This window comes from Mesitornis unicolor, unplaced genomic scaffold (assembly GCF_000695765.1).
Source record: "Mesitornis unicolor isolate BGI_N332 unplaced genomic scaffold, ASM69576v1 scaffold23876, whole genome shotgun sequence".
NCBI lineage: Eukaryota > Metazoa > Chordata > Aves > Mesitornithiformes > Mesitornithidae > Mesitornis > Mesitornis unicolor.
Genome location: NW_010190661.1, coordinates 4,368 through 28,017, shown reverse-complemented (window position 1 = coordinate 28,017; position 23,650 = coordinate 4,368). Strand labels below are relative to the sequence as shown.

Here is a 23,650-nt window from a genome sequence, read left to right as displayed (position 1 = left end):
CCACAGTGTTACCAAGATAAATTACCAGGGTTAGGCCTTCAGGTCCCTGCTTGATCTCCCAGCTGGTGCAGATCAGGTGTCCTTGTCATCAGCGTGCCTTGCCTTTGCAGCAGGGCCTGGTTTGTTGGCTGTGGCATGCCTGTTGTAGGCATCCTCCCGTCAGACAGCAGCATGCAGAAGGATGCCTTTTTTCTGCTTTGTGTGGTTATTACATTCTCCAGCTATTCTGTATCTGCATCTGTAAATCTGTTCCCTCTCTTTTAAAGTCTTGTTCTGTAGTAGTGAAGTCCCTCGAGTGTGTTATCGGGTGAGAAAAGATGGATGAGCCCTCTGTTGTTTAGGTTACATTTTTGTCTCTTACTTCTGTCTTTTCTTTAGAAAAGAAACCTCACTGAGATTCCTCCTGTGCTACCTTCATTGCAGCTGGGTATCAAGCTGCCCTTTCTGTGATGGCTTAAAGTAAAAATCCAGTCTCTGTAGGTAACTGAGCAGAAGAGATTTTCTGAGCAGCACGATATGGGAAGCAGGCTTCTCCAGGAGCACAGGGAGGGCAGGGGTGGTTCACTGTCTTCATGCACTTTACAATTAAGCGTGTGAAGCTACCTGTGTAAGCAAAACCTGTGGTCTGTTCTGATCCCTCAGAGATAATAGTGTTGAGCGCAGTTTGCCATGAGATTTTTTGAATGGACAAACATACGAGTCAGTCTCCCAGAGCAGCATGACTGTCTGTCCTTAGAGTGCTCTTTTCAGCGAGGCTGCAGACCTTCGAGAGATACTATAATAAATTTTCAGTGCAGCACAGGATTAGCTTGTTCTCAGCTGTTGTGAGCTGGCATAACTCCCATTAAATCAGTGGAACAGTGCCGATCTGCTTATCTGATGACCTGATCTGCTCTTTCAGTGGGGTGCAAAGCAGTGCAAAAACTTAACACCACCATCGTAAGAAATAAACTGTTAATGAGGCTTCTGGCTTTGTGGCTAATAGCTCTGCCTTCCTAACTCTCAGAGCAGCATGTGACTCTTTTTTGTGTATATTTCTAGTTTTCCTTTAATGCGTAATGCAGAAATTTCAAGTAATTATTTGCATGATCTCTTGGTCAGTTTTGTTGTTGGCAACAGAAATCATGTCTCTCTCTGACAAAATTAATGTTCAATAGCTTTGATGATTTAAATAAAATTAATTTTGTCTTAACTTTTATTCTTATGGGTTTTGAGAAGCATGATTGTTTGTTTCCTCTTAGGGACAGACTGCAGGGACATGTGCAATATCTGAAACGCTTAGAGATGTTTTGAAGAACCTCTTTAGCTCAGTTTCTCCTTCTGTAGTCTTGAGTACGAGGCCTACAGATATAAAGGAGGTTCAGGTAAGTCTCTTTCCTACCTAAATCTTTTGAGAAGTCTCCTTCTGCTTAGTGTTTTTATTCATGACTCACAAGTGAGTAAGTTTAACGCCATTTGGTGATCAGAAACTGGAACACATTCTTTAAAACAGCATAGCCTTTGGCAGTGAAGGCTTTGTGATCATCACTCCCATGTGGCTACCTGTTGATGTTACACCCTGTCACACATCTGCTTTGCTGTATTGATGTGACAGAAGTTGAAGGTATTTGGTATCTGCATATGCACGATCCCTCTTGTTCTGCTTGCTTTTCTCAGAATGTACAGAACACAAGCCTTCTCCCTCAGGGCACAAGTCCGCCTAAACCTCCAAGGGCTCATGAACTCAAACTGCTGGTGAAGAACATTGCGGTAAACCTAATTGATCACAGTGCTGCAGGTAACTTAGCTCACGCCATGCTGCTACTTTTCAAGCAGAGTTGTTTGGTTCTTTTGGTTTTTTTTCCTTTTGACTGAAATAATTTGAAAGTTCTGGGTTACAACCTTCTCTCAAAAGAAGGTGTAAGAAGTAGCTGTGCTCAGAAAAACAGATTAAGTCATGCTTGTACAGAACAGTGTGTTAGTTTACTAAAGTATTTAAGTGTCTTGATCTTCTTGTAAACAAATCCATCATTTTTGAAAACAAATTGAAGTGAACATATTTGTAAAGTTGGCTGATTATTTTCCTGGAGTTTAGTTTTAATTTCGAAAAGTTATCACTTTGGGTGTGCCCAAGATAGGGGGCTCAAATCCAACTCTCCATTAACTGTTAGCAGTGACGTTGTTTTGGTTCAGTATTACCTTATTTTCATAGCTGCTTTTCTTTGCTTTTGAACCATTTGCTGATTTATCTAAACCTCTCCTGCTCTGTGTAAACTCTCCTCAAAGGTGGTGTTTTGTTATTGGAGATTTTTTACCCATAATAAAGTAGTTCTGTGAGTAGGGGAGGGAGTACCTCTTGCAAGTGGAGTATGAAGCCAAAAAGGAGGTCACTGCCTAGTGAAGTTGGAGTCTTGGTTTTGGAAGGAAACACCCAGCCTGTCTAGCAAGTATTCAAACTTCTTCAAGTGCAAGTATGCCTGCATCACTGGGGCATGAGCAAGCATATTTCAGATTTTGTCAGAAATAACAGATTTGAGGCTGTGTTATTTATGGTCACTAACAATTCTGTAACAGTCTTTTTAGTGGAATCTTATGGCTGCTAAATTGGGCAAGGCACTAGTTTTGTATAAATATATCCTGCTTGCTATACTCCTTTTTTCAGTTACATGTAATAGGTTTCTGCCCTGGACTCTTGCATAATATTGTTTTGCTCATCCTGGTTGGAAGCAGTTCCCCTAAAAACCTCTGCAGTCTGTTTTCTTTTTTAAAAAACAAATTATTTTTAAAGCAGTTCTGGAACTCTTCACAGTGAAATGTCCTATATAAATAAAACTGTGCTGAAAAATGTAGACTGCAGGAAAACTCAGTCAAAATTTTTTATCACTCTACAATTTTATAGTACAAACTAAGCTTTTCAATAGAGCAGCCTTTAAAACTTGGGAAATGAGATACCTTCTTAATGTGCATATGGTGCAGACAACAGAGGGTTCATCTTCTGAGAAGCGTCTCTGCCCCCTCCCTGAAAACGGAAGGAAGAGGAGACAATTAATGTGCTCTGCTTTGCGAACCCAGGTGTTGGGAGGCAAAATTGCCATTTGCTTCTCTAAAAGGAGATGGAGGGAATTTTGCTGGTTCCCTAGCAACTCTGAAAGTGTAAATGCTTTGGAACTGAGTATGAGAAATAAAGCTTCATAGTGAGATTTAGCTGGTACACTCAAAATATGCTCAAAATGCAGGAAATACTGCACAGCTGGGAAGATGGTAGCTTATGGACATAGTCTGCTGCCTTTCAATTAATGTTCCCTTTTCCTGTCCTTGTCTTGCAGCAATAATTGATTGTCCTGTTGCAACTCTGAGACTTGATAAGAGTGTGCACTGTTGCAGGCTAACCTGCATAGACATAGAGGACTGGGGAGGAGCGGTTTGTCTGTCTTGATCGTTACCATCCTTTGACAATGGATGCTAACATTGTTCATAGAAGCCTGTGGCTTTCCTGTAGATGTGTTAGTTCAATTAGTAAGTAACCAGTAGCAGAACTGGCCTCTGCTTATATGCTGTGCCCAATTTATCTCTTTAGTTTGTGTATGTAAACAAAGATTATCCTAGATTTAGTAGTATATGGTCCACAGCGTATCATCCAGGGCAAAAGTGACTTCTGCTGTTAAGGAAGGAATTGTGAGTTGTGTACACTAGGGTGTGCAGAGCAGAAATGCTGAAATACCCTGTTTGGTATCAGTCGGTCAGTGGCTCTGGTGTAATTTTGGCCAAAGCTGTACAGACACTGCTGAGCGCTGCTGGCAGAAAGAGCAGGCTGCAGAAACATATGGCTGGGTTAACAGAAAACCACCCCAGGTTCATTAACTCAGGCTCAGCGTGCTGTGAAAGCAGCTAAACTACTTACTCCAGGGTCAGCTTGGATCCCAAATAAGCTGCCTGCACACAGCGCTTTGTCTCCTCTAATAACCTTGCCAGGCCCAAGCTGCTGCAGTGCCTGAGACAGGGCTCATCCACAACCCTGATGCACTACCAGAGCACAGCTGAGAATTTATGATAGTGATTATAAACGTGTATTCTTCTGGAGAAGTGGAGGCAGCATTGCTTTGCACTGCTTTGCTTTGCTTTGCTTTGCACACAATCGGTACTGAGCTGTTTGCCCCTTTCCTTGACATTTTGAAATGCTGTGACCGAAATTATTTCTGATGCTGTGAAAGCCATACAAAAGAAATTGTTTTAAGGGTAACACATTGTGCAAACTATTTCCCCTTGGAGCAGCAGCATGACTGCTCTAATATGCCAACTTGCCACACTGTCAAATTCCAAGATCAAGGTAGAGATAATTCTGCACCGGAACTCTAAAATGCCATAGACTTGTTAAAAACTGCAGTCTGCAAAGCCATTGTTAATTAACACTTCTGTCATCATTTACTTGCTAGCAGAAAAAAGCTTACTTTGATGTCCAAAGAAACCATGGTGACTGTGGCCAGTAGGAACTTTGAAAACAACTTTTTTTTAATAAAGCAGCTGAAAGCAACTTTACTCCCTCCCCGCCTTGCACCCACACCACCACCACTTTGCTGTTAATTCTGTCTCCCCAAACTTTTTGATCTTTTTATGCCTGCACCTTTTTGTTTCATACCGGAATTTAAATTGGGTCATCATGTTTCACACTACGTGCTAAGGACAGTGATGACCCAATCTTGACCACTGCCATTAAAGTAGATGGTATCCAAACTGGGGAGAGAGAAGGAATTTATTCTGTGAGGGAGTAAGGGAGTGTTTTGAATAGTCTGTTCAGAAGCACAGTTTGTAAGGGTGTTCTTCTCTTTCTTTTGCGTAAGCGTACCTCCTGATGATGGAATATTAATAACTGGATATTGATTTTTCTTGCCCTTACAGGCAGCACAAACCTTGCGTGTATAGTTCAGCTGAATGACCCTATGCAGAAGTTTTCCAGCTCTGTAGCCAAAAATGCTGCAAATCCCTTTTGGAAGGAAGAGTTTCTCTTGTAAGTAACTTACATACTGAGAATACTTTTATAGTAAAGCTTTTTTTTTTTTTTTGCTTAAGCTACATGAGGTTAGTAATCTGGAGCTGGTAGGGAATTCAGGATATCTAATTACCCTGTGTATGGATATGAGATCAAATAGCTCTCTAGATCTTTCGTGGTAGATATCTGATTCTAGTAAATGGCAGCAGTGACAGGCATAATAAATCACCTTATGCTTTCATACAGTGCCAAAAAAAGAGATTTTGAGGTCACTTTGCAAACTGCATTTGAAGAAATCTGATGTCTCTCCTTTCCCTCCCCTGAGTAGGAAATGTACATGTGCAAAAAATTTGACCATCTAAAAAATAGTGGCTATGATTAAAAAGAGAGTGTAAAACTAGGGATATTATTTTTCTGTAGAACAAAAACAGGACTTTTTGGCGGTATGCATGGTTTTCCGTGATTCACACAGCTTCTGTAAATAAGATCAAAAGTGAGCAGTTCTAAAACTACTTTCATTTCCACTTCCTAGCAGCAGAGCAGAAATATGTGGTAGTGTCTGTGTTGTATAAGTTGAGGAAGGGGGAGCCACTGATGGCGGGGTGGGTCAGAGGGGTGTTTTCTCTGGTGGCTTTAAACACACGCACAGGCAGGCAGAAGCAGCTTCCCAGGGGAATGGGGTAGAGGTGCTGCCATACAACGTACTGCAAACACTGCAGTATTAATGTGAGAAGCTCTTGTCTCAGTTCCATTCTCTCCTCTCGAATACACACACACACACACACACACACACACACACACACACACGTATATATATATATCGGAGAGTAGTATTTCAGTTGGTTTTGTGTGATGGTTTTTTCACTGCCTAGTCACAGCCCGGCATCCGCTGTGTCTGTTCCCTCCTGCAAAGCAGAGGCTTAGCTTACAAGGAGCTGAGAGTGTATTCAGACCTGTGCCTGTCCACGCTGAGTGCTCTCTCTCTTCCTCGAGGAGTGGTGTGCACTTCTCAATGCCCTTCCTAAACTTGAAAGGAGAGTGAGCGTGCAGTACACAGACCTTCTTCTGCCTCCTCATCGCGGTGGGACAGACTGCACCCATGGATGTACAATGTGTGCTGCAGAAACAGGAGAGCTGAGAGGAAAAGCAACAGGGGCTGCTTGATTTGAAGAGACCAGGATCAGTCATCGCAAGTTGTATAGAACTTGGAGAGCACTGGGCCCCTCTGCATGTGTGTGCGCAGGGGTTAGAGATACTTAAAAGTCATTCTAGTCAACGAAGATAAATCGATGTTGTAGAACATCACTGAAAGGCCTCACCTTTTATGTGGCCTGATGGAGGTGTATGCACCTGCTTCTTTCTTATTGTGTTGTCACGTGGAAAAGCAGCTAGGAAGCTCTCTTCCTTCAGACATGCATTCTGCAAAGTCTGATTTTAGTTATGATGATCTACAGCTCTTGTGGAAAGCCACAGATCAGATTACTTTCTTCTGTGTCAGCATGCTGCGTTGCCATCAAGACCTAAGGATTAACATGATGCGATTTGCAAGAGAAGGGGGAAAAATGCGCTTCTTTAGCAACTTTCTGGAGTATCTCAAGAGGGCTTCAGCCACTTTGAATGAAGCCGGTGAATCACTTCAGCCATCTGTTGGTGAAACAGCATCCATGCTCGGTGTCGCAGGGCAGATAACGTTCCCAGTGATTTTGGTCAGGAAGTGTGTAAGAACAATACCCTTCCCAACTGAAAGTGCAGAGAGGGGGCAAGCAGGATGTGATTAAGTTGACTGGAATTTGGCCTTGATGCTAGGGATAATGCTGGGGTTTCCACAGTGTTGGCTGCTTTTCAGAAGTGAATGAGGTAAGCTTGGGGACTTTTAGAGATGAGTGGTCAGGATTTGGCTGCATGCCTTCTTTCAAGTTCACACCCCTGCCCCCTTTTCTTTCTTCAAAACCAAAAATACCCACCAGTCTGAAGACCAGCATACTGACCACCATGTCAGGCTCTGCTTCAGCTTCATGGGAAGAGCAGCAATAGTACCATCAAGATGTTTCCTTTCAAGTTTTGGAGGTGCAGGAGGGGATAGTAGTGGCAGCGAAAAGCTTAAAACCTGCTGCATCTAATGAAAGTGGGATGCCTGCACCCAAGATCACACCATCCTGAAACAGACACATGCAAAAATAAAATACATATATCTGGGCCTTTAAGTGTTTAGACAGGGCATCCACTGAGAAGGTTATAAAATCAAGTTTTACTGGAAAGTTCCTCAGTAGGTACCCAGTTTGCTTTGCTGTCTCAATTAGAGGAAAGGTTTTGTATCTGTTGTCCAGTCCATCTTACGAAGAACCATATATGCAAGTAATTCTGCTAGTAGTTCACGTTGGTTCTGTCACACAGAAACTAGTTTTTGTTATCTTCCAACATCCTTGAGTCTTATTTTGGAAAAGTAATACTGACTACTCTCACATAAGACTGTAACTATGTTTATTTACTTGCATCTATCCTGCTTTTGTAGGATGCTTTCCTCCTTTGACAGGATACCCTGCAGCTTTGAATGGGTTGTTGATTGGACCTGTTCCAGTTTCTTGATTTACAATTTGATCCTGCCAGGAAAAAATAGCTTCTTACTGCTGTGGTGCGACAGTTGGAGTAGGGTCCGACATCAACTTGAAGAGCAGTGTTTGTCAGCTCCTGGGGAGAGGAAAAGCCTCTGAAATTTTAAGAAATGAAATTTGTGCAACAGTGCTGCAGGAAACCAGGCCATGGTTTTCAGATCCTTTCAGTCAGTCTCACCTGAGGTGAAAACGATGCTACGCATGCGGCGTATCCAGCAGCCTGGCAGCGCTGCCCTGTGGCCAAGAGAAGTTGGGGTGTTGGGAACCAGAACGGGAAAGGGGAAAACATAAGTGGGAAGGAAAATCTGCTCGCCTGCAAAGACCTAACATAGTTTCGTTTACTTCACAGTGAACTAAGTGCCAAATCAAAAGCATTGCAACTGCAAATAGTAGAAGATGGGAAGTTGGATAGTAAGTATCAAAACTGAATTATTTTGCATGATGAGCATGAGCATTGCTAAATGTTGACATAAGTCCTCTTTTGGTTCTACCTGGCCATATAACCATATAAGAAACTCAGATTTCTGGATGTGCATTAAAGCATAGATATCTCATACTGACTTGTCTGGTATTGAAATCGGGTATGTCTCAAGCATGGCTCCAGGCAGCTCTGAGGGGGAAGAGCAGCTGTGGAAGGGAAATCAGCTGAAAATAGCCAGCCAAACTTGCACAAAACAGACAGCTTGGGCAAATTTTATTACTTAAGTTTGTGGTTTTAAACTCCATAAGCCTGTCCTTAAATTTATGTCCTAGAGCTGAAATCCATGGAAAATTGCAGAGCTCTTGGGCAACACTGATTGACCTGGCTTGAGTGCTGTCTGTGTTCAGCATTATGTCTATCAGTAATCACGGGCAGAAGAGAGAATACACTGTTCTCATGTCTCTCTCATCCTCAGAGTTAAGATTACAAAGAAGCTTTGAGTTTCTTTCCAGACTGTCAACATCCTGGATCTTCCGTCTGATGAAACCCTAATTTTTCATCCTTGTAAACTTTTAACAGATCCGCTGTGGATGATCTGCTTTTCAGGTTAAGCTCTCCAGGCCTTTCTGTGGCTGAAGGGTAATCATGAGTGCAAAACCTAAATCCTTCCTTTTCAAGCCTTAGAGGCTGCCTAGCAATTACTAGGTATAAAACACAGTAATTCTGATTATATTGGATTAAATATAAAACATGGGAGCTGAAACATTTTTACTATTTGATTCTATTGTTGCAGTTTGCAATTAGCCTTCAGTGGCAAGAAAACCCCTCCACAGAACTATTGCATTTGGTTTATTTGGAGAAGCATTACTTACCTAGTGAGGGTAAGGGGTAGGTGAGTGTTTGAGACCAGAGAGCATGTTGGAGTGTCTGACATGAGCTTTGTAAACTTACTCCAAGTACTTCATTGGGCTTTATTGAAGTCATGACACGACATCATAAATTCTTCTTGTATGTGCTACATGTTATTTTGCTGATACAGAGTTTTGCTGCAGCTAGAAATAGTAACCATTTCATCTCTTGGATCTGTTTGCTTTTTCCTTCTTATGTCAGGTTTCAGGTGTAAAACAAACAAAAAAGAAACATCACTTTTTGACACTCAGCTATTTCTCTGTGTTTTAGTACTGTCCGTTGAATTCAATTTAGTTCAGAAAAAAGTTTAAAATATTGGCCAAAGCTCTTCATACCCAGTAATAAAAAATAATGTGCTTTTACTCATGGTGTCTTGTGATAGTGGGTGAAGGCTTGGACAATCATTTATTAGGTAATAATTTATCTAAGTCACTGTTAATAAGTAATATAGCCAAATGGACTGTGTTTGATTTTTTTGTTTGGTGTTACTGTATTTATTTGAATTTTTAATAATCTAGATATACAAAGTCAGTGCAATACTTTGGATGTGATCTGCAATTATTTGAGGGATTAGGAAGTCAAATGTAGGCAAATGCTTTAAAAGCTTTCTCTGATATGAGTGCTGTTTTTTTATTTTTAGCAAAAAAAAAATGGAATCTATATATGGTCAGCAAATGTGTATTGTTTCTTGCATAAAGTTTAGTCTTGCCTGTACCTGAGCATCTGTAATAATGGGTCTTTCAAACAATACCAGCAATGTTCCACATCCTTCTAAGAGTGTAACTACTAGCTGGTTTCTTGAAAAAAACCCAAAAGTCCCAATTGATTGCATTGACAATCATCTTTTTTGTCCTCCCCCATAGCATCTTAGCTGTTCTTCTCCCAAAAATTTGAATAGAAAACTCAAAGTAGAATAACATTAATGAGGAGAAAGCTGGGTAATGTGAATATAGTGTAGATCTTTACTTGTCATTGTATTTCACAGAAAACTAGGATTTTGCCTCTGAAATTATGTAGTAATTTTGCTGATAGTTTGCTCCAGTCTAGTTTAACTAATAAAGGGGAGGTGCAAAAGAATTGCTGAACTTGCACTAAAGTTCAGATTAAGAAAGACTGTTTTTAATGCTATACCAGTTTACCAGGAATCCAGAGTGTTCTCTGAAGGATGCAGGTAACTGGTTATAGAGATTGTTCAAGGACCTTATAGTAATGTTTCTAGATGTTTTCTCTTCTTCTAAGCATTCTACATACACAGGAAAAAAATGGCCAGAAATAGTGGCAAATAAGTAACGCTTCATGTCTCCATTCTTTCCCGTTGCACAAATTAGGCCAGGCTTGAGGCATAGTCGTAAAATAGAAAGCAAGCTGTGGAAACTGCCATATTTCTGCCCTGTGGTGTAGAACCAGCGCTTGCTCTTGACTGCCTGTGTTCATCCTCCTCCTTTCCTGTGTTCTTGCCCTTAAACATACTGTCCGCTCAGATGTGCACTGATCTTGTTGGTTTTGTTTCTTCTAGGTCCTTTGTCCGCAAAGGTGACTGTACCTCTAGACTTGTTCAGGAAACAACCTTCTGGCCAGCAAAGCTTTGCACTGAACAGCGGGGCCAGTGAGAGCAGCCCAGAGCCGGGGCCCGGGCTGGGATCCTTTAGTGCAGAGGTACTACTGTGTTTGGATGCTTTCACAGTGGATCTTTTACTTCAGGAAGTACTTGGTAATGTTCATCTTGTGCTTTGGACTGGTATTCACAGCACAGTGTAATTTGTGGCCGCATTCAGATTGCGTGGTTGCACTTCACATGGTATTTGTGTCTATCAGAAGAATTAGCTGTTTGGCTCTTGAATGTTCATAAAAATGCTAAAGGAGTGCTAGCTAGAAATGTTAGTGTCCTTCTTGCTTGGCTGTACTTCTGTGGTGACTCTTTTTTTTGTCCTCTTAGTTCTCTTTTATAGAACCCAATGAATTAAAGACATGGCAAGTCTCTACTCCAGTGCCAGCCACTAAGATAGAAAAGGATCGCACTGTGATGCCCTGTGGGACTGTGGTCACTACTGTAACTGCTGTGAAAACCAAACCTCGCCTAGAAGGGAGATCATCTCCACTGAGCACAGGTGGGGAAGTCCACTTCCTTCTGTGTTCACTCTTGGGACTATCAGTAGGGAACAGGAGTTGGTGCAAGGGGGAGTGGGATGTAAGGAAAGGTGCTTCCAGATTTCTCCAGGATGTTGATGGTGGGAGGCATTGTTTGTATTCTTTTGAATAAAGTTTTTTATGAAGCCTTGTTCTTGCAACAGAAGTGGTTAGTGTTCCTCTCAATACACACTTTAAAGCTACATGGTAGAGTGCTAATGCAGAAGAGCTTGCTTTTGGTGGATGGTTTTCCACATGACAGAAGTATCAGACTATTAGAGTGTTTTCTGATGACAGACTGTCCTGTGCCTTGGTCTGTATCATAATCTCTAATAAGGATTGCTGTCATCTTGTGACAAGAGTTTTTTTTCGGCGTACCTCTCAGGAGCAGACTTTCCGATTCTTCTACAATAAATTCCTACATTTTACAGGTCTTTTGGTGTCAGGTTACCATAGAGAGCATGTACTGAGAATTTGTATTAAAAAAAAATCTCAAATGCTTATGATTTGAACAGGTTTTATCATTGGCATAATAAATTCTTATTATTTTAATAGTAAAGGTCTTGAATAGTTTAAATAACCAAAAAACTTGGTCCTCAGATTCTCCTGTGAAAACTCCAGTTAAAGTAAAGGTGATTGAAAAGGATTTCTCTATTCAAGCTCTCCATTCTCATGGTGCTCCAGTCAGCAAAACTCTATCATCTTCAGACACAGGTAATGGAAATCTTCAAAGCTGCTAATAAGAATACATCTCTCTCTGGTGCATATGGGATTAGTGTAATCCTGTTAAAATAACAGCCAACCCATATGGCCACAGGCACAGAGATGTTTATGTTAGCAAGTACTGTGGTGAGGGGTATAGCAATCTTGCAATAGAGATCTGTTTTTAATTGGTGATGTAAATTACTGATTTTGAATAAATAACAGTGAAGTGTGGGTTGGAGAGGGGAGGTGATTGCAGAGAAGCCAGGCTTTCTTTTCACTTGCTTTTAAACGAAAGACTCCTCATTTATAAAGACATGGGGGACACTGGACAAAATGGAAACCCTGTGAAACTTACCTTTAAGAGCACTGTGAAGTCCCCTGTCTGAACAGAAGGGCTATTGCTAGCCCTGCCACTGGGCCTTTTTGTCCTAATGCAAATACAGTCTTGCTGTGCCTGTTTTTCCACTTTCCTAAGTCACCTGGCATAGAGCTGAAATACCTTCAGAGTGTCAGGTGGAATTGATAACAACTGATTATACATTCACTTTGACTGTATTAAACCTGATTGTGACTCTGAGGCATTTTACTTTTTTGAGTTGCAACTCTGAATCTTCAGCAGAGGTTTCAACCCTGTGTGTGGTCACCATTTGATCTTTTTGTAGCTCTGTATGGAACCATAATGAAAGATGTGACCTAGTCTAGCAGCAAATGGCACATGATATGGAGTCCAGTTATCTTTGTACAGATTTGAGTGCAGATGAGACAGTCTGAAGGTGATCTAGACTGCACCTGGAAACAGTCAGAAGGCTTGCCGAGAGAGAGAAGCGTATTGGCCAAAATCAGAAATCTGGGGAAGAGCATGAACCAATAGCTGTGATAGCACTTGAACATTTCCCTGTCTCTAGACTGAGAAGTACTCTGATACCATGAAGCAGGATGGGATTACTAAGCCATAATGGGAAATGTTGATAGTGCTAGACTGCTGAGGTAACTCTTGTAACTGTTTATGCTATTAAAGATACAAAGCACTTACTGGAAAACTCCTCTTAAGACAACTTGGAGCACATTGATACAGACAGTGCTTTTATGGGAATGCAGGGGAATTTCTGTGCAGTGTTTATACCATGCAGCAGGAAGAATTACTCATTAGAACAAAAGTTTAAGAGAAACGAAAGGAATACAAATGAATGTTTGGTATGGCATCGCTTAGGTAGTAGTTATTACAAACATCATGCCAAAATAGCAAGAAGCACCATGTAAAAGATGCCATGGCTGTGCCATGGTTCTGAGTGATGACAACAGTAAGAATTAGCAAGTGCCACTGATGCTGTCCTGAATGCTATCAGCTATTCCTGGGGGCTTTGCAGTGGCTGGGGAGATGGAAAAGTAGAGGTTTACACTAAGTGTGCAGACATGCTTGGGCATGCATACACCTTGTGCACACATACTCTTAAGTTATTAAAGTATCCAAGTTACTTGGTGTAGCATAGTTATTCAGGCCTCATCTTCTATTGCATTAATGCCACAGTAACAAAAGATGTTGCTCAGTTTAATTAACATCGGTGCTATTCCTGCCTGTATTCTTTTGTTGTTAAAACTCTTATTAGAAAAGCCAACCTCAGACAGTTAAATATGGGGCTTTTTGTTTTGTTAACTTTCTTAGCCTTGTTTGTTCCTAAGCTTGATGAATTTGATTAGTGTGTGTTTGCTGTGCCCAATGTACTGGCGTACTATATGCCAGAAATGGCCATGCTTAAAAATAAACTTGCGATTGTCAATAAAGAGCATTTTATAAAGCAGGTTTTGTATTCCTGTGCAGTGTTTGGAGGTGAAAAGGGGTTACACATTACAGGCTTTCTGGAGGCAGCTGATAAAGAGCAGAGTGATTGCCACTTTGCCTTCCCTGTCCTATCATAGTGCCATAGCAAAGCTGGAAATGCTGAGCAAGGATGCCTGGAAAAAAGAGCAAAATAGCCACCTAAAGAAGTAGTAACATGTGCCAGATATGTACCGTGTTAGAACTATGGCTGTTCATGACTCTGTTACCTGATGTTCTACCCACCGCGTCTGGATTATAGTCACTGCGTGGTAGCAATGCATTGAAATAGTTGGATGTTTTGTCTAGGCTTTCTAAACCTCCTCTGTGCTCAGGGTAAGGGTTTGTAAGTGCAACTTCAGTCCTTTTTCTCAAAAGAATGGGTAACAGAAGGTTAGGACAAGACCCAGTAGCTGGGTGGTGAATTATAAGATGTTTTGGTATGCCTGGTGCTTATACCATTTCTTCTAATTTCTTTAAATTTTAAGTCAAGAACAAATTCTGCTTCTCTTTGCTCCATTTTTTTTTCTTGGTTTTCTTTCTTCCCTCTGAAATACTGCTTTCTTTTCAGAGCTGCTGGTACTGAATGGCACCGATCCTGTTGCAGAAGCAGCCATTCGGCAGTTGAGTGAGTCTGCAAAGCAGAAGCTGAAGTCTCCGAGGAAGAAAAGCACCATTATCATATCAGGGGTGTCCAAGGTAGAGCAGAAAACAATTATATTTAGTGATTAGTACTGTAAAGTGCTCCACTGAGTGCAACAGTAACTTAATGTGCATTCTGCTGTCTCCCATTCAGCAGCCTCTGCAGTACCTAGGTCTGTGTGCCAGTTTGTTTCAGTAACTGTTTCAAGTTAAGCCAAATCAGGGTGGGATTGTTGGGGAGGGTGTTGGTTTTGGATTTTTAGATTTGACAGCCTGACTAAAAATGCATGGTTGGATGAGAGTGGGATGCTTAGGGGTTTTGGAAAACCAATTTAGGTGAGTACAGGAGATAATTAGTCCTTTTCTATGTTTTGCCTATGGAGGGAAGATGCACAGAAAGAGTATGAGAGATTTTTTTCTATTTTTTTCCAAAGTTACTAAAATCCTCTGAAAAAAACTCCCAATCACGTAGGCTGTGTTCCAGAGGGAGGGCAAACAGAAGACTGTTTCTCAAATGGTGTATATATACATGGTATATATGGCATTCCTCCAGACTTTCTTCATCCCCAGCCCCAGTCTCCCATCTGATGCTTGGTGCCTGCCTGCAGGCTGCTGTATGGACATTTGCTGTTGAGTCTTGCTGTTATGTACAGGTTGCCTGAAGGGCTCTGAGTAAAAGACGAGTTGAGGCGTGGATCCTCTCATCATCACTATTGTGCTGAGGGGAGGGGATGAGGATCAGCTGCCACAGTGCCATTTATATATGCTTGGGAGATGGAGGGACTGGGCATGCATGGATTTGTATTTAGCTGATATAGATGCCAAGAAGTCCTTCCACAAGATGAAACACTTTGATGTTTATTTTCTTAAGAAGACCAACATATAATTGTCTATACATGATGATACTTCATTGCAGCAGCACATTGCAGCAAAGAGTCTCATTATTTGCAGTGGGGCTGGGTATAGGTGGGAGGCATGTACTTAATTTTTTTCCCAGTCATTTGGTGCTAACAACATTATTAAAGCTTGGCTATGTGTTCCTGTCCTTTGGAGAAGCTAAGGAAACCTCGCAGTGGCTTTCTGATAGCCCTGAGCAATACAAGTAAAAGTGTAAAGAAGAGAAAAGAACAGCTCTTTTGCAGGGAGGCTTGTTTTTTCCAGCAGAGCAGCTTGTGTCAGCACTGTCTTTTGTTTTCACCGGGCAGACCTCTTTATCTCAGGACAGTGAAGCTGCGCTGATGATGGACTATGCTGCAGCCATGGACAGCTCTTGCAAAGAAGTAAAGCCACCCACTGTGGAGGAAGCCGTCACCTCTGATGAAAAGCTGTCATTAGGTACTTCAGGAACAGTACCTGATACTGACCCACAGCAAAGCGCCCATAAGGCTTGGGGTTTGGAGAATGGCAGCCAACAGTGGGACACCAACACACTCTTAGACCAGACCTGTGAAGAAATATCTGGGAGCTCGTTAAGTGTTTCAGAAACTGGGAGCATGAAAAAATCTAAAGGTATGTGATCCTTACCTCCACTTTAGTGAATGACTGCTTTCTCTACATAATAGGTAGTGTTGTGCAGCACTCTAGTAGTTCATCCTTTCTTACTGATTTTTGTCCTTAAGCTCCTTGTGACTCCTTGTGATGTTGGTTAAAGCTGTCTTAATAGCAGCCATAAAGAGTGCAGTCCTCTGGCTCTCTAAGCCAGGTCAGGCTTTCTTACTCTCCCCTCCATCAGGAAACAGAAGGGCTCACCCTTAGAAGTTGAAGTACAGCTCACTAAGCCCAACTCAGTTATCTGGGAGAGAAATAACTAGCCACAATGTCAGCTCCTCAGTGAAAACCATGTTCTTGTCAACAAAGACTTACGCTATATTAGCAGCCTCACTACTAACATGGAAATGGCAGGGTTCCATGGTTGCCTTCTGATCCGTCCCTTCTCCTTCATATCTCTGAACACAAGACTCCTCTGCCTTCATAAAGCATGTGTTCAGGAAGCACCATGGCTAAACCAGAAGTACACTTGCTCCCAACTGCCTTATGAACCGTTTCTCCATTTTCACTGATTTCATTAATACCTAGTTTGCTACAGAAAATGGAATCAAGGGTAATTTAATAAGTAAATAAGGGGTCAGATCGTTTTGCTTGTGTAGTTCCACTGGATAGCTGCAGTTTGAAAATCTCTTTGGATTCTTTAGATTTCCTTAATAAATCCATTAACCTCTGAGGTTTGTAGCTAAGTGGTAAACACAGGGGCTGCTAGGAAGTCTGACACAAGAGCCTGTGCAGTGCACACTGGGCTGCACATTGAAGCTGCAAAAGTTGCTGTGTTTCTTACCCGTATGAATCCCTCTTTCACTTTATTTTTTTATTATTTCCTTACCCAGAGATACTGTAAAATGGCTTACTACAAAACCTCAGTATATTACTAGATTATAGTAATCCCTCCCACATAAGGTTTACACTGGATGTTTTTGCCAAGGCTCTCCCTTAGAGTATTGAGGTTTTCTGGCCTTCTCAGAGCTGTGTTGCTCAGCCTAATAGATCAGGATGGTTCAGCATCTATCTGTCATTTGACATAGATGGTCAGGCACTGGAAAGTTTTGGGTGTGTTTGGGGTGGGGGTACAGGGTTAGTTGTGAAGGGATTTATCTCATATGGAGCCTGAAAAAGTTTAGGAAGCTGAATGGGATTTTGCAAAACCTCTGGACTCTTCGTTAACATGTTATCCTAAAGCCAGCAAGTGGAAGTTTGTATGCAAGCTGTTGTCTAGGTTTGTTTTTCCCTGTGCAGTATGTTGCAAAGAGATCAGACTTCTAAAGATCCCGGTAAGATGATGTAGTATAGGACTGCTAAAAAGTGCAAAGTGTCTCTTAATATTTGAGAGAGTTGCCTCATCTTGAAAATATATTTTTTAAAAAAGTCTCAAATCCCTTTCTTTATCACAGATCTCTTTGTGGAAGTCTTGAATCTCTCCTTTGTCACAGCTGAGCAGCATTTATGGAGAGAGATAGGAAAACATTGCAGCCTCCCTGCCCTCAGTTAGCTTTGAATAGTTCAAGGTTTCTGTTTTGTCAAATGTTTTGCCTTTAAAAAAAAAAATAAACACAGATACAGACACAACAGCAAAACCCACAAAACTCAAACAAACAAAACCCCTTCTGCTTTAAAAAGCCTTGTGTATGTATTAATGTCTTAAAGTTAGCACTGTTTGTTTTTTTTTTACTCTTGCGTATTTTTATTTTTTTTACCTTTCTGACTTCCTCTTTCTTACCCATTCCCTTTTATAAACATAAGCGGACTACTATGCCAACCAGAATTAATTACCTACGCAGTAAGTTGTTTTTTGTCTTTATTTTTTAAGAAAATGTAGCTTTACACTCATTGTAGAAACTGAAGCATAACATAGTTTGGCACCCATTTTCTTCTTCCCCCATCCATTTCTTTCCTCCCTCCAAAATTACCTTCCCATGCGCAGGTGTCTTAGCAGACTGCTCTGCTGTAACAAATTGTTCTGGTTGTGCTGTCCAGGTGGGTCACGCAGGAAGGCTTGGAGGGGTGCTCTACAATCCTGATCTCTCTCCATCCTGCCCATTCCTGCAGTGTCTGGTTATCAAAGTCTGCTCATGCAAATCATGTATGACCCCATAACTGGATATGCATATGCAGAAAGCTTATTTTAAAACCTGCTGCTTACAGTTTTCTAGATCTCTTTTCTAGCCTAACTCGCAGAGCTACCAGGACCTCAGCAGGTATTTACAAAACCACCTGGATAAAAACTGTTTTGGAAGTTGGGAAGGAATGGAAAGCAGTGATCTCTGTTTGTACCCTTGTAGATGTGGAAGGAAATCTTCCTTCATTAAAAAAAAAGAGATTCAGAAGTGATCCGAGCCCCACAAGCATTTTCAAAACAGCCTAAACTAGTGCAGAGAAGCCTATGAAGACCATCAGTCTGTACAGCACTCTTGACGTGCTCTCTGCATGCCTCCTGGTGTTAGGGGCACAGTTGGCATATGGATCCTGTTGAACTCGAGAAGTAAGCATGCAAATAGCACGAGCATTGCCAAGCTTGTGATTTGCCCTGCCCTGCCTTCTTAGCAGGGGTGCATGCCTCCACAACAGCTGGAGCCGCTGTCAGGCAGCACGTACCACACTGGCTAGAGACTGATGGGTGGCAGCAGGGATGTGGCAAGCTTCCAGGGAACAGTGACCTCAGTACCTCCAAAAACACAGGAAGCTTTCATCTCAGAGAGCTGCTGCTTGTGCCGAGCTGGTGCTGCTCTCAAACAAGCACTCTCTGCAATTTTTCAGCTGCAGCGAGTCGTCTCAAGCCACCAGCACAATTTTTTACTGCCTTCTTGTTTTGGTTCTATTTCATAGTATGGGAAATCAGTCTGAATGGGTAGGACTAAATAGCTGCTTGTGGATAAACCCTTCTGTCCAACTCCTTCTGTTGGCACAGCTTCAGCTGCAGCTGCCAAGACTGCTGGGCAGAACAGCTGACTGCTCAAACAAAAGCCACACAGCAGCAAGGCTTCGTCAGTCCCCTCAGCCTTTGCATATTAACAGCTGTCAGTATCATGGAGTTGAACACTGTTTCTTTTATGCTGTTGACAACAGCTTGAAGTGGTACTGCTTTGCCAAAAAGATCTATCAGAGGGTGATGGGATAGCAGTCAAGATCCAAATCCATGAGTTCCAGTTGCTTTCAGCTGGCTTCTGCTTCCATCCCATCATGCCCTGTGAGAAAAGTCTCAGCAGCGGCAAGACAAAACATGCTAGAGTATCTTCCCAGATGCTGAGTGCTTAGTCCTTAAAATACAAAGTAATAATCCCAAGCACATGTTTTGTAACTGCTCCAGTCTGCAGAAGGAAGCATCTGGCTGCGTGCAGCAGAGCTGCCATGAAATACCTATTCTGCAGCTGTTGCGGTGCAAAATGACACACAGCCAGTGTCAGGTCCTTAGGGAACAAAGAGGTAATTCTAGCTATTGCACAATACTGCATGAAAGAATTGGCCTGTGTGTTGCTTTTTGTATCCTTTCGCAATGGAGGGAAAAGCAGAATCAAGACTGTGTGGTGACAGGAGTTGATAGCTGAGCTGAGAAAGAACTGGGAAACCCAATAGCAGTGTGGGAACGAGGTGTGGAAGCTTTGCCAGGGAGACGACTCCTCACATACTAGTCTGACTGCCAGAAGGCTCCTGTGTTGGCTTGCTACCTGGGTCCTCCTTCACTCAAATTGGCTCATACCACTTGGGTAACGACACTGCACAATTTTGGATAAAACCGTTGCTGTGTTATCACTGGGCTGCAGTACTGACACCGGGCTGAGTGTTGCTGGTACCTTAGTGTGGTGTCCCTGCCAGCTGCCACTGAGCTGCCTTACATATCAGGCACACATGTGTACATGGAAAGGGAAGGTGGAATTTGGCAGAACAGTGGCTGCAAAAACATCCCGAACTTGCAAAGAGAGAAGAGTGCTGGTAGCTGGTGTTGGCAGCATGAGTCCCAGGTGCCTGGTGAGATGACAGCTGCAGTTGCCTTGGCTGTGTAATAGGTGTGACATGGGATCAAGAGAAGGAACGCAACAAAATAAAGCAACCTAATTTACCATGGAAGGGATTTGAGCAAATTTCTGAACCTATTAGAAGCAGATGTAATATTATTTTTAATCTGCTTGAAGTGAATTGCTATTTCTAACAGGATTTTAAAATGGCAAGTGCTTTGTGATTGTTATTCTAGGCTAGGTGGTGCTATTGAATTCATGCAGAATACATGCTGGCTGGCCTGTATGGGCCTACTGCACGCAGATTGAATGCGAGGTACTGTTTTGCAGCACCAACAGTATCCTTCACCTCAAATTAAAATGCTACCTTCATGTTGTGCATCGTGGCCTAATCTTTTCTTTTCAGCTCCTTTGATCTCTGAAACAACAGAGAGCAACATTATTTCCTCTTTTTCATTCTTTTTATAAAATACTCTGTACTTCTGTTGTGTTGGAAAGATTGGATATGCCTGTTTGACATGTGAGAACCCAGTGTACAACCCACACCAAATGCTGTGCATGTGGATGTTTCAACACTACCATAGCTTTCAAAAGAGCATTTGAAACTAATGAAGTGTAAGGAAGGAGACTTCCACCAGATGTGTGAATTGCCTTTAGAAGCTGAAATCAGAGGATTAATATTTGATTGCTCAAAGGCATGTTTCACGGTAGCTTTCCTTCCTTTTCAGCAGCATCATTTCTGAAAGAATTGAAGGAAAATTCCTTTTTTTTTAGTGCTCCTCTAGCAATATCTGTGAGCTCTTCTCTCCTGAATGTTCCTGCTAACTGTACAAGTGTGTGTATATGCATAGATCTAGAACTACCACAGTCTGTCATGATTCAGTTTGCATGATACTTGCATGGAATGAGGAGGAGTGGAGAAATACGTACTTCCATGGAGTCTGAATTTCTCAGTGGTGGTCAGCTGGGAGAGAGCTGGATCAACAGCGGGGCAAGGAGGATTCAGTAGCATGTAGTGTTTCTGGCTGAAAGCACGACAATCGCTTGCATTTGCCAGTATCTGAAATCACTTGTTCCCAGGTGGAACTGGTACTATTACGGCCTCTAGGTTACCAACCATCAGTATTCTTGCTTTAGATTCACCACGCTCTTAGCTTTCTAGCATCGAGTGGTTACCAGGGTGATGTTTAAACTGGAAATGTTGAGACCAAGGCTTTTTTCAGTCATGATGCAGTTACAGTTAAAGCTGAACTCCAAGGGGAAAGCAGCCTGTTCTGTCTAAAGTGTCCTGCCCCTCTGCTGTTTGCTTCCACAGGTGGGATTTTGAAAAAAAGCGCAAAGCTCTTTTTCCGCCGGCGACATCATCAGAAGGATCCAGGAATGAGTCAATCACACAACGATCTTGTCTACCTGCAGCAGCCACTGTCGGAGGAAACTCGCAAGAAGGGAGGCACACTTTCACGTATTCTGAACAGAAAGCTCCTTTCCAAAAACAAAAGCAAGAGCAAACTGAATGGTGCTTCGGCAGAACCATACGCATGACTGAACGCTCTCTGGTGGGATACTTGCACATCAGTTGACCAGTTGTTTACAGAGCAGTACTAGAGAATACAAATATGGCTGATGACTTTCATAAAATGATGGTCACTGATACAGTGGTCCAGGAATAAACAGAAAGCTTGTCTTTTTTGTTTATTTTTCCAGAGTGCTTTTTCTCTTCGATTATAAAGTTGCTCTTCCAAATACAAGCAGCACTAATTGTATCATGACAGCTTTTGAAGGACCATGTGGTTTACAGCAGAAGATGAGGGACGATGGGGAATGGTGCAGGTGGGGAGGACCTAAGCACCTAGTTTACATTAACGGGGAACTAAGAAGTGAAACATCATACCTGTTATATATGACTGAACCACTATAAAGAGAGAAGATACCACTGTGCTTCCTTACTGCAGCCTGCAATAGTAGCAGTGCAAGTCTAAACTTGATTTTCTAGTCAGGCTGAAAGGGAAAAGAGAGACCCAGATCCAGTTTGTATTGTAATTTGGAAACGGGTAAGTTTTCAGAAGCAGAACAAAAATGCTGATTGAGATAGCCTGCTGTAATAACTGCTCAGTCCATGTAGGTGGAGAGATGCCTTTGATATTAGCCATAAATCAATAAATTATGCAAATACTTATGGTAGCGTATTGTTTAATGTCCTGTGCATAAGTTACGCTTAAAAAAACCAAATTTTTTTAAAGTCTACTTGTGAACAAAGCATTTAGAAATTCTTACATGAAGCTTTTCTTCCCTGTGTGAGAAGCTGCATTGCTAGTGCAAAAACCTATCTTAGGGGCTCTAATTCCTTCTCCCAGATACTTGTTAGACAAGTATATTAACCATCATATCAAATACAAGGCCAGGTGCTGTAAGTGATGAATAGAGTGTATTTAACCCTATAATGCTTTTCATTAGACAGCTTGTTTTACTTGCCAAACAATTCCTGAGATCTTAGAAAACGCAGTTGTGAAGACAGCTTTTTAATAAATAATAATAACAATTCCCCTAGTCATCTTTAAGTTTTCATATCTACCAGTGTTGTCAAGTGTCGAGTGGTTGGTTGGGTGTGCTTTTTTACATTTTTTTCCTCATTAAATACTGCAGCTAGCTCCTTTAAATTAAAAGGAAAAACTGACGAAAATAAAGGCATAATTCTTGGTTTGGCTATTAAGAGAAGTAAAATCTCAGTCAGTATTTCCCAGGTACCATTGTTTGTGCATACCTGTACTTTTCCATCATATGCATTCCTACTGGGGACAAAGGACCAAGCCTGTTCTCTTCAGCCAAGAGGAACATCCATTCCATCTAAATTACTGGCATGAATGGGTGATAGATTTGTCAACAGCGCTTTCTCCCCTCATTTTTCCTCCCCTTAAGGCATCTAGCACTTTGACAGATATTTGGGCTTTCAACTTAAACCATTCTTCAAAAATAGAAAGTCCCTGAAGAACAGAAACACATTTCAAAACTTCTGATGGACTTCAGATTCCTTGGTAAATACTTTTACAAAGAATATAACATTAGAGGGGGGATTTTTTTGTTTGATTGTTGGGTTTTTACCAACAAAATATTAGAAGAAATGAACTGTCAAAGTCTTTTAACTGAGGCTACTGCTTAAAAATACCTTTTATGTGTAACCTCGTAAAAGCAGTATGGTAGTACAGCAGTCCAGACTATCAGATAGTTGTAGGTTTAAGCATGCTGCTTATTATGGAAACACTTGAAGGCATTTTACTGTTCTGTGTTTTGAAAATTGGTTACAAATGAGTCTCCTAGAGCTGTAATGTGCTTGAAAATCCCAGTTCAGTAGTACAGGGTGGTCCAGCTTGAATGTGCTTGAACACTTTCCGGTTTTGTTAATGTAATACAAAGTAGAAGTTAGTTTTCTTCATTTGTTCTACAGTGGTTCGTGATACGAGCATCAAAAAAACTGATGTTATGTTTTCTCAACATACTTTTTTTCCCCTTGACTTTACTACAAGCTCTTTGCACGATGGGGCAGGGTGGGGGTCAAATCACTACCGTGTTTTAAATGTCAAGTCTTGCTTGCTGGAGGAGAAAACCAAAACTGGTCATTGAGTTCAAGAAATCAAAGTGAGACTGAGCTCCATAATTGTGGAATGAGGACTGTAAAGTGAGCACGTAACACTTCTTGAAGTCTGCTTAAATTACTGAACTGGGATTTTGATTTACAGGAGCTTTATCATGTATTCTAGGATGGGGTGGAAATAGCACTGACTAATTGCAGAATACAGGAGTAGGGTTTGCTGGTAGCTTACCCCAAAGAACAGATACATGCTGAAGTGGTTTTTTGGTTCCCCTTTCTTAAGGTCTTGATGATTGCCTCAATGCATGTCTTGATGGTGGGAATAAGAATATTCTACACTGCAAACTGTGTGAAGGTTTGGGTTC

General features: G+C 41.7%; 1 protein-coding gene across 1 annotated transcript in view; it reads left to right on the top strand.

Moving 5' to 3' along the window:
- Nucleotides 1-21,241, top strand: part of C2CD2 (C2 calcium-dependent domain containing 2) — a gene marked incomplete at its 5' end in the record, with an annotated part of 34,751 nt that extends 13,510 nt beyond the window's left edge. The window contains 10 exons of the mRNA XM_010186476.1: nt 1,242-1,364; nt 1,657-1,777; nt 4,876-4,984; nt 7,928-7,989; nt 10,425-10,564; nt 10,845-11,016; nt 11,636-11,749; nt 14,128-14,255; nt 15,404-15,707; nt 21,015-21,241. Coding sequence (XP_010184778.1) covers nt 1,242-1,364; nt 1,657-1,777; nt 4,876-4,984; nt 7,928-7,989; nt 10,425-10,564; nt 10,845-11,016; nt 11,636-11,749; nt 14,128-14,255; nt 15,404-15,707; nt 21,015-21,241 — 1,500 coding nt within the window. The remainder of the gene's footprint in view (nt 1-1,241; nt 1,365-1,656; nt 1,778-4,875; nt 4,985-7,927; nt 7,990-10,424; nt 10,565-10,844; nt 11,017-11,635; nt 11,750-14,127; nt 14,256-15,403; nt 15,708-21,014) is intronic.
- Nucleotides 21,242-23,650: the final 2,409 nt, after the last annotated feature.